Source organism: Peromyscus leucopus, chromosome 19 (genome assembly GCF_004664715.2).
Source record: "Peromyscus leucopus breed LL Stock chromosome 19, UCI_PerLeu_2.1, whole genome shotgun sequence".
In the NCBI taxonomy this organism is placed as follows: Eukaryota; Metazoa; Chordata; class Mammalia; order Rodentia; family Cricetidae; genus Peromyscus; species Peromyscus leucopus.
In genome coordinates this window covers 62,902,818-62,913,516 of record NC_051079.1, presented here as the reverse complement: position 1 = coordinate 62,913,516, position 10,699 = coordinate 62,902,818, and the positions used below count along the sequence as shown (strand labels likewise).

At 52.7% G+C, this 10,699-nt stretch overlaps 1 protein-coding gene across 2 annotated transcripts in view; it reads right to left on the bottom strand.

Moving 5' to 3' along the window:
• Positions 1 to 647: 647 nt before the first annotated feature.
• Dym (dymeclin) overlaps positions 648 to 10,699 on the bottom strand; it is a 295,335-nt gene continuing 285,283 nt past the window's right edge. For both annotated transcript variants that reach the window (XM_028871947.2, XM_028871945.2), the window contains one exon: positions 648 to 1,021. In XM_028871947.2, coding sequence (XP_028727780.1) covers positions 872 to 1,021 — 150 coding nt within the window. In that variant the 3' untranslated portion in view covers positions 648 to 871. The remainder of the gene's footprint in view (positions 1,022 to 10,699) is intronic.

Here is a 10,699-nt window from a genome sequence, read left to right as displayed (position 1 = left end):
GAGGAGGCTGAGGCAGGAGGATTGCTGTAAGTTCTAGGGCAGTCTGGGCTACATAGTGAGTTTCAGTTTAGCTACAGTATGAGAACAAGCCTTGCAGGGTTGGAGAGTTGGTTCAGTGGTTAAGGGCACCCCGTGCAGAGGACCTGGGGTCAGTTCCTAGCACCCACATGGCAGCTCACAACCTTCTGCAACTCCAGTTCCTGCCTGGCGCCCTCTTCTGACCTCTGCAGGCATTAGGCATGCATGTGGCGCACATATAAACATGTAGACAAGCTGGATGGCAGTGGCCCACGCCTTTAATTCCAGCACTCGGGAGGCAGAGGCAGGTGGATCTCTGTGAGTTCGAGGCCAGTCTGGTCTACAGAGTGAGTTCCAGGAAAGGCACCAAAACTACACAGAGAAACCTTGTCTCAAAAAACAAACAAACAAAACCTCACAAAAGATCAAACAAACAAAAAACCCATGTAGGCAAAAACTCATACACACAAAATATAAGTAAACAGAAATAAAAAAAATCTAAAAACAATAAAAAAAAAAAAAAAAAAGAAATGGCATGCACTGTTGATGTGCTTGTTATGTGCCTAAGGCACCAGGATCCCAGGAAAGCTCTAGATTTTGGGTTCACAAGTTTAGAAATAAGGCACCGATTGAACAGCAAGTTTTCCGTTTTTATTACTGCGCACCCCCCTTGCAGTACGACCAAAGCTGAGTGACCTGCGCACTGGTGGCGTCTCCCAGTCCTCACAGCGTGAGAGGGAAGCAGGCTGTGTGACTGTGGCAGGAGCCGACCCAGGCAGTCTGTCTGCTTCTCCTCCTAGACATGAGGTGACGAGCAGAGCTGCTGGCTGGGGGTGGGGTGGGGTGTCCCGCTTCAGTCGGAGTCCATGGTAAACAGCTGGATGTCCTGTGGGTTCCAGTACAGGCCTACTGCCGAGTTGTAGACCAGAGACCAGACGTAAGGGATGAAAAACTCCTCAGGCTGCTCCTCTTCCACATATTTGAATTTCAGTTCTGGAAATTTCTGCAATGAGAACAAGATGACTTTTTATGTACAAGAAAAGCGGTGGTGTGTGTAAGCAAGGCCCTCCCCAGAGTGGTCACAGGCTCGGAGGGCCCGGCCTTTCACAAATTTTGACTGTCCAATGGCTTCTGGGAGAATGTAACTTACCTGCTGTGCTGGCTAATTTTATGTCAACTTGACACAAGCTAGAGTCATCTGAGAGGAAGGAGCCCCAATTTAGAAAAACGTCTCCACAAGATCAGGCTGTAAGCACGCCTGTAGCACATTTTCCTAATTAGTGGTTGATGGGGAGAGGGGGGAAGCCCATGGTGGGTGGTGCTATCCCTGGGCTGGTGGTCCTGGGTTCTATAAGCAAGCAGGCTGGGCAAGCCATGGGGAGCAAGCCAGTAAGCAGCAGCCCTCCATGGCCTCTGCATCAGCTTCTGCCTCCAAGTTCCTTCCCTGCTTGAATTCCGGCTTTTGATGATGAATTGTTATATGCAATTGTGAGTGAAATAAACCCTTTCCTCCCCAAGTTGCTTTGGTCATGGTGTTTTATCACAGCAGTAGTCACCCTGACTAAGACACCTGTGGCCACAACAAACAATATGACCTCAAGGAGGTGGGGGTAAAAGGCGGCAGGGCAGACAAGGCAAGTATCCCCTCCTGCTCAGTTTCAAGGCCTGGCTCTTCAGACATCCTGTCTTGGGGAGTGGGTCATTCTGGAGGTGAGAATCTTTCCTCAAAAATTCTCAGCCTTCTGACTGTATGAAGTTCAGGGAGATATACAGACTTTGGTCTGGGCAAGTGCTCATCTGAGTGGCTGGGCTAATCTGGCTGTGTGATAAATTCTTTGCAAGAAAGTGATTTTTATTAACAAAAAAACAAAAAGTCCCGAGCCCTGAGCTCAAGGGAGAGGCATGGTTGGCTAGGGAGCAGCTGGCTCTGCAGTCTGGCCTCTTCCTCCTCCTCCTCCTCCTCCTCCTCCTCCTCCTCCTCCTCCTCCTCCTCCTCCTGCTGGGGACAGAGAGAGGCCGAGGTCCTTCCTCAGGGCCGGCTCTGTACAGTGTCTAGGGCCCTGGAACACTCTTCATGGCCTCTGAGCCTGCAGGTTAGCGGCCTGAGGTAGCACTTAACATTGTACTGTAGTATCAGGACTTGGTTTCTAACTCGAATTTTATTCCTGACCTACTAATCCACTCGGGGCAGAGGCCATCTTCTCCCTGAGCCTGAGGAGCAGCTGGGTCTACAGAAAGCCTTTGGCCTTTTCCCCAGCCACGGAGACCCCACCAGGAGAGGCTGTGGTGTGATAATCCCTATTGCAGGTGGGGTGGGGAGAGCAGGGGCAAGCCAGGGTCCTAGGAAAGCTGAGGGAGAGGGCTGAACGAGGTGGGAGGAGCGAGGCATCCATATGCATCCCCTGTGCTCAGGGGCTGAGACTCCGGGCTCGATGTGGCTCTACCCCAGCAGGGTGCTGGTGGGTGTTCCTAACTCACGTGGCCGGGCAACGTGTCGGTGACGTAATCTCTATGCCCCAGACGCACACAGGGGCAGATACGTGAGGTCTATCATCTCGCTGAATCTTATCACAGAGCACATTTGTTTACTCCAGCGTCTGCTGCCTGGTGCCAGGAGGCCTTTGTGGGCCGGGGCCTGGGGGGGTAGCAGTTCCTGTTCTCACAGGAAGTACACCCTCATGGAAGGACGGACAAGGAGCAGCGGGGACAACAGTGAACACTCACAACCAAGGGGCGAGAGGGGGAGATGCTGCAGGGGCAGCGTGGTAGCATGGTCAGAGGGAGCGGGCAGCACGTCCTCAAAGGGACCGCGGGTGTGAGTCCCAAGTCACGCCATGTTGGTGGGTCTAGAAGGGAGTGCTAACACGAGCAGAGTGTCTGGCCCTGAGACACAAAGATCCCTGGACTCCGGACTAAGGTGTCGGGAGTCTTGGGAGGGTCTGAAGAAGGGAATACCCTGTACAGTGACCTCCACCCCGGTGTGGGAGACTGAGGCCCTGCCGATCCCTAGGGGAGGTGGAAACTTTGGTCTGAACTGAAATGGGGCTAGCTGGGGATTCTAGGATTGAGGGAAGGGAGTTCTGGGTAGACGAGGTACATGCACACATGTGTACACACACACACACACACATTGTAGGAATTTTGAAGCAACAGAATAATGCAGAACTGAAAACACCCACGTGCTAGATCCTCAGGGCTCCAGAATGATCTAAGGACAGAGTTAAACAGATGATTTTGTGGTGAGGGGAGTTCTGAGTTACATTTGAAAAGCACATAGAATGTTCTTAAAAAGGAAGTGCTCTGGCCTTCGCCATCACGGCCACACCACAGGCCACTGTCACACACCACAGGCAGTTAGCTCTGCCTGCTCCGTTGTGGTAAAACTGGCCCCAGAGTGTCACTTAAGTACGGACAAGTACCAACCTTTACGGTGGCCATCTGTGAAAAACCAGCCCCTGTAGCAAGAGGGACAGGCAGAAGCTACCACCAAGCAGCGGTCCTCAGACTTCATTCAAGGACTGCTCCCCACACAGCCTCGGCTTACACAGCATACTGCCCTGCTGAGGCCGGATCTCTCCCCTAACAGAAGGAAGGGTCAGCCTGGTCAGCAGGCGCTGTGCCTACCTCAAGGACACAGAGCGACTGGGTGGGGTGAGGCCGACTGTCCTTAGTCCCCGTCCGACTGACCAGGGCGGTTAGAAAAGGAGTGTTAGCATTCTAGACACTCTGCACGGTGCTTAGATTCAGTTCTGGGAAGTAGCTCAGGATTAGCTCTGGGCAGAACCCGGCACACGGCTGCTCCTTACATCACCCTGCAGTCCTGGGTGGCAATGTAGCCGTCAAGCAGCATGGGCTGTGTTGTTGTTGTTAGGATTAAAAATGACTCAGGCTCTCGGGAGGGGACATGAGGCCACCTTTGTGAGAGACCACTGTCTGTCTGTCTGAGAGACTGGCACTGCTCACACAGGACCCCTTTCAGCTGAGCTGCAGAGAGCTAGGCAAGAACTCTTACTAAGCTACTGGCAGTCACCAGATGTACCTACCCTCACAGTGCTGGGAAATCCTGTGACTGACCTGTTGGGAGGGCTGGGAGTCAAAGGTAGTCCTGAAATACGGAGACTGTGGAAAAGGGAAAAGCACCCAGCCCCCCGGGTGGGTGTCCACACCAACAGTTATAACGAGCACCCAGCACCCCGGGGTGGGTGTCCACACCAACAGTTATAACGAGAACCCAGCCCCCCGGGTGGTTGTCCACACCACCAGTTATAACGAGAACCCAGCCCCCCGGGTGGGTGTCCACACCAACAGTTATAACGAGAACCCAGCACCCCGGGTGGGTGTCCACACCACCAGTTATAACGAGAACCCAGCACCCCGGGTGGGTGTCCACACCAACAGTTACAACGAGAACCCAGCACCCCGGGTGGGTGTCCACACCACCAGTTATAACGAGAACCCAGCACCCCGGGTGGGTGTCCACACCACTAGTTATAACGAGAACCCAGCACCCCGGGGTGGGTGTCCACACCAACAGTTATAACGAGAACCCAGCACCCCCCCGGGGTGGGTGTCCACACCACCAGTTGTAACGAGAACCCAGCACTCTGGGGTGGGTGTCCACACCAACAGTTATAACGAGAACCCAGCACCCCCCCGGGGTGGGTGTCCACACCACCAGTTATAACAAGAACCCCTTTCACTCTCAACGAAGGTATGAGGTGAGGACCATCCCTCTCATCTGAAGTAAACAATTTAGCCAGAAACAGCCGAAGCTCCCATGCACTGTGAAAAGTCTCACTGTCACGAGGTGTCCATAATGGCCAGTGCATCCTGGGGACAATCACTAGGGTGATGTCCGAGCACTCACCAGGGCAGACTGTCAACGGCAGCTATGGGTAGATTTTATAATGTAGTTATTCTTCAAGCTAAGCAATAATTATTCCAACAGAAGTTCTCTAGAACACATCAGTAATTATTCTCCAGCACTAGGGAGGTAGAAGTGGGAGGATCTCTATGAATTTGAGACCAGCCTGGGCTACAGAGCGAGTCTCCGGCATTCTGAGATTATGGCAAGGCAATTCCTATCTGACATGAGTGATGACATTAAATAAATTCGATAAATTCTGCCTTATTACTGGTGGCTTTGGAAGTCCTGTCCCTTGCTCACACTCAGGCTGGAATGCAGCACTAATGTCTGAGAGTTTGCACGGGACTGTACCACACTCAGATTAGGTACGCCTTGTGATGGCCTAAGGGCCTAGCAGAACGCCTAACCCAGGGAAGGCATCTGATGACTCCTGGCCATTGCTATTGACAGCAAGATGACACACAGCGACCAAATACAGGAGACCAGAAAGACTGTGACCGAGTCCACGCCTCTCGGCGCCACAGACATTTCTAAGGAACAGAGCTATGCCACTGAAAGGAGGTGGGACTGAAGAATGGCTGGCCTCTGTCCTTATCTCAGAAGCAGGCCAACAGGAAGGGAGAGAATGGCCCCAGGCAGGTTTCCACTTATAGTTACGGGGCAGGAGGCCACTTCTACTATGTATGTGAAATTGGGCCCACGACACAGGTATTCCTCGTCTTCTTGTAAGATCCTGTGGCCCCTTCAGCGACATCCAAGACAGAGCTGGGGCTGTGAAGCCAGTTCTCTAAGCTGCATGGGACTGGGTAGGTGGGGCTGAACTAAGGGGGATCCTAGCATCTTTCTTTCTTTCTTTTTCTTTTTTCAGAGCTGAGGACCGAACCCAGGGCCTTGCGCTTGCTAGGCAAGTGCTCTACCACTGAGCTAAATCCCCAACCCCCATCCTAGCATTTTTGCTTGGAGCCCTCAGGGACAGCTCAGTAGAATGCTTGGGGGATGTGACATTGACTGAAGTCTCTCTCCTCTCTCTCTCTCTCTCTCTCTCTCTCTCTCTCTCTCTCTCTCTCACACACACACACACACACAAGATACACAACTGTGTGCACACACATGATACACACAGGGTATTTCCCTGGGACTTTGGTTTCTCACTTGGTGTAAAATGCAGGACTTAGAACTCCTTTCGATTCTGACCAGCCATCAATGACCCTCGTGGGGGTTCCAAACCCCTCTATTCCTTGCCATGCCTGCTGAGCCCAGTGTGACCTTCAAGTCAAGCAGGTGCTGGGTTCACACAGCTAGCTTCACAGCAGACTCCTTGTCCCTGGAGGTCACTCACCTGTCCTGGCCATTCAACTGACGGTCTTCAAGGCCAGTTCTTCTAACTGTCTAAGACCAAGACAATAGTTGGCTGTTGTTGAGTGACGTGGTGGCCTAGGAACTAATTTACTACTAAGTGTCCTCCAGGACTTAGTCCCTGCATGCTGGCTGGTGAAGAGCTGATCATTTTTATAGACAGTGTTTCCTCCCAAACTGCAGTCTCCTGAGTGTGCACCGTGAGTCCCCGAGTGGAGGGCAGAGACAGAACAGTACGACGAGAACGCATTGCCACTGCTGGGGAAAAGTTTGCATCTGGACACGGCACAGTGGCCCCAAGACCACAGCAGAGCACTCTTTCTCTGTGGCTGTTACCTTTCTCCCTGAGTGAATGACTGAATCGTGAGCTATTTCCTGGGTTCTTTCTGGAATCTTCTCCAGCAGGTCACATGGTTCACAAAGGAAAACAGAGACCTGTTTTCCAGACTGGCGACAGGAGGCGAACACTCGAAAGCACAGGAATGAGTCATTTGTGAGCCCAGCTGACTGAGGACTCCGAAAGAGCAGATAATGGGCATACAGAGGAAGAATTTTCAAAACGCTCTTCAGCCAACCTGACGCCTGTGTATACAGTGGCACAGTCTGGGCCTGCGGTACAATCATCCTGCCCCCCAGCCCCACTACCACAACCTGTCTGGTTAGCTGTGGAGACCAGAACAGATGTCCTTAAGACATGTGCTTCTCTGAGATGTCTCCAGAGCCAAGGAAAAGAAAGACAAAAGGTTTTATTTAGAGCTAAAGACACCAGGGACACATTTTGTCAGGATGCAGTCCAAAAATGTCAGTCTGAGAGTCAAATCAACAATCCAGAAAGAGTCATCCTTCCTTTTACATTCCTTTGCAAGCCTACGGAGAACAAGAATGCCGTCCTGTGTGGCTGAGGGACATCCAGTTTCCTCACTGGGGAGTGTCTCCATCGCTCACACACCAACAAATGCTATTAGCAGCGGCAGGCCAGCTTAGGGCCAGAGGACACCTCAGGCCATCTCTGCTCTGACATGAGCCCGGCGCTTAGCTTTCTCCTCCTGTTCTCTGTCTCTCTGGCACTTCTCAGGCCCCATTGTGGCTCCTGCCGGTGACTTGTGGGTTACTGTGTGCAGAGGACCACCGTGTCCTGGGAAGGGACAGGTGTCTGAGAGGACAAGAGGGCTGCCAGGCAGGATGGAGCTCTTCTGGCTCTTGCCAGCCCAGGACAGCAGCAGGCCATATCAGCGCAGGTGCTTCTGGTAGGAACCCTGGCTTTCACAGCTCTCTTCAGGATTCCTGGCCTGTGGCTAGGTCCCGACACGGGAGAAAACCCACCTCTGAAGCTAGGAGCTTGGTCCTGGTCCAAAGCCACTCACAGCAACCCTGCTGCTTTGAGTTTCGGAGCCAGAGGTAAGGCTAGACTCTCAAGTGGGGCCACCTCCAGTGAAGTCAACCTACCACGGTGGGACATCCGGATGCTTAGCTCGGAGACAAAGCACAAGTCTGATTTGGCGGAGAGACTTGGATGCAGCAAGCACACCAAAAGCCTACAGCCGGCCTCTGCTGTCAGTCATGTGACCCGGAGAAAACCCACAGGAAGTCAGCGAGCAGATGTAGGGTACAACTGTAATAATTTTATTACCACAGAAGTTCAGTGGAGAGTTCCAGCTTCCACCTAAAGTCTACACAGATAGCATCAGCTATCCAGCCAGCACCTGGCACGGCTCCAGGAAGTTAATGCAATTTACAGTCAAACAGCTACCCAGCACACTCCAGAAAGTTTTCTGCACACAGTAAGTAGGGGAGACAAGTAGAGGGGGGCCCCGGGGCCCGAGGCAGCCAAAACTTGGCTGGCGGCTGGGGTGGGCTGGGGCTGACCAGCAGGCCACTGTCCACAGCGCTGGTTTGTGGTGGGCAGCCAGCTCAGACAGTGGAAAAGTGGTTTCATGAGCCTGCCACAGGGCAGCAAAGAAAACTGTGCTCCTTGTGAAGTCCATGGTTGCATTACAGATGTGAGGATCATACAGCCTCCGGCCATCCACCCACCTCAGCCCATCGGGGTGTGACCTCTCCCTCTATCGTCACTGAGCAACAACTACATCCGGGTACTGCATTTGGGGCTGCTGAGGGAAGAGAGGGCTGATGTTCTGTGCAGACCTGTGTGGACTACAGCAGGAGTCATGGGTGCCGGCAGAGCGTCGTGAGCTGCGAAGAGGAGGCACCCGAAGACTCCGGCTGGTCCTGCCCAACACTGGGAGCAGAGAGTTAGGCTGGGCATGACATGGGAGGAACAGGGAGCCGACAAACCTGGAAGAACCGATTCATCAATTCACCCGATTATTGGCTGAGCAGAACGGAGGGACAGAGTGAGTCGCTAATGTGTCAGGATGCAGCCACCTGCAGAAAGAGGCCAAGCCCTGAGCAGCAGCGCGGAGGGCGGAGTGCGACTGCTTCTCATGAATTCGTGATTACTATCTTTGCTTCAAAAAGTCCTTATACATTATTTACTCATCTTATGTGTACAGATGTTTTGCATGCACATATGTATGTGCACCGGGTATGTGCCTGGTGCTTGCAGAGACCCGAAGAGGGTATCAAGTCCCCTGGACTGAAGTTAAGAATGGTGGTGAGCTGGCCGGGGTGGTGGTGGTGGTGGTGGTGGTGGTGGTGGTGGCGGCGGCGGCGGCGGCGGCGGCGGCGGCGGCGGCGGCAGCAGCACACGCCTTTAATCTCAGCACTCGGGAGGCAGAGCCAGGCGGATCTCTGTGAGTTCGAGGCCAGCCTGGTCTACAGAGTGAGTTCCAGGACAGGCACCAAAACTACAAGAGAAACCCTGTCTCAAAAAACAAACAAACAAACAAAAACCCAAACCAAATCAAAACAAAACAAAAAGAAAGAAAAGAATGGTGGTGAGTCACCGTGTGGGTAGGGAATCAAACTTGGGTCCTCTGGAAGAGTAGCCAGTGCTCTTAACCACTGAGCCATCTCTCCAGCCTCTATCTTCTCACTCTGCTGTCCAGTGTGGCCTCAAACACCTGTAATCCTAGCACTTGGGTAAGTGAGGCATGAGGATCCCAAGTGAGTGAGTTCTAGGATAGCCTGGACTATATAAAGAGACACTGTCTAGGAAACACTGCCGTCTTTGTTACTTCTCTATTGCTGGGACGAACACCACGACCAGGGCAACTTGTGAAAGAAAGTGTTTACTTGGACTTGGGGTTCCAGAGGTTGGAGTCCCTGATGGCGGAGCAAAGACATGGCAGCAGAGCAGCTGAGAGCTCACATCTCAACTGGAAAGCTGGAGGCAGAGAGCATGCTGGGATGGGCATGAGTCTTCTGAGATATCACCCCCAGGGCCACACCTCCTCTAACAAGGCCACACCTCCTAATCCTTCCCAAGCAGTTCCACCCTCTGGGGACCAAGTATTCAAGCATTAGAGCCAATGGGAGCCTTCTCATTCCAACCACCACATAGACAAGTAGAAAGAAAACAGAGCCAAATCTATGGAGCCCCTGGTCAGGGGGCTCTGAAGGTCACAGTATGCGGCATGTCCAGGATCTAGTCACTGGCTATGCAGGGGGCCGTCTGGGGCTCTCCAGCTGGCAGGCACAATCCTCAGAGGTCCAGGCCACTTGGAGCTCAGAAATGGGTCCACCACTTCCGTGTCTACCGTGAGTCTAACGGCTTTTTATCACAGAGTCTAAGATTCTTGGGGAGAACGAAGGATATAAAGTTGACGTTCCCCACACTGACCAGCAAATCACTGTATTGTTGTTGTTGTTGATATTACTTTCATTTTTAGAAAAGTGTTTATTATACTAGTTTTTAATATCACATAAAAGAATGTGGGTTTACGATGTTTTCATACATGTACACAGCAGACTGTACTTTGCTCAGACCTCTTTCAGCCAGGCTCAGTTCTGTATCCCTGCTGGGACCTTCTCTCAAGGCGGAGGGCCCAGGAAAGGAGAGTGGCTCTCTGTGTCTTCAGTTGTGCATGTCTCATTGCTGGGTGCTCCTGGTGGCCTGGAGCTCCCAGACTGCATGGGCAGGGGTGGGACGGCTGGTGTGGGGTGGCCAGCAGCAGGTCAGGGACACAGCACAGAATTGTCTGGCAAACTTTTGCTACAAGCTGGCCCAGAGAGGACTCAAGGGGCAACAGGAACTGTGCCCTCCTTCACTTCTGAGGGGAGCTTATCACAGAAAGGAGCTGGGTGCTGGGGGGGAAAGAGAGCGGGCTAAGCGTAGGCCGTACGTGTGATCTGACTAGAACACCAGATTTCCCCAGGCCATCAGATGTGCCCCCAGTACACAAGAGCATGGCTAGACGCGTGACAGGTCGGAGAGTTATCTATAAAATAGTACGATAAAATCAAACCATTTGGGGCTGGAGAGACAGCTCAGTGGTTAGGAGCACCGAGTACTCTTGAAGAGAACCTGGGTTTGGTTCCCGCCATCCACATGGCTGC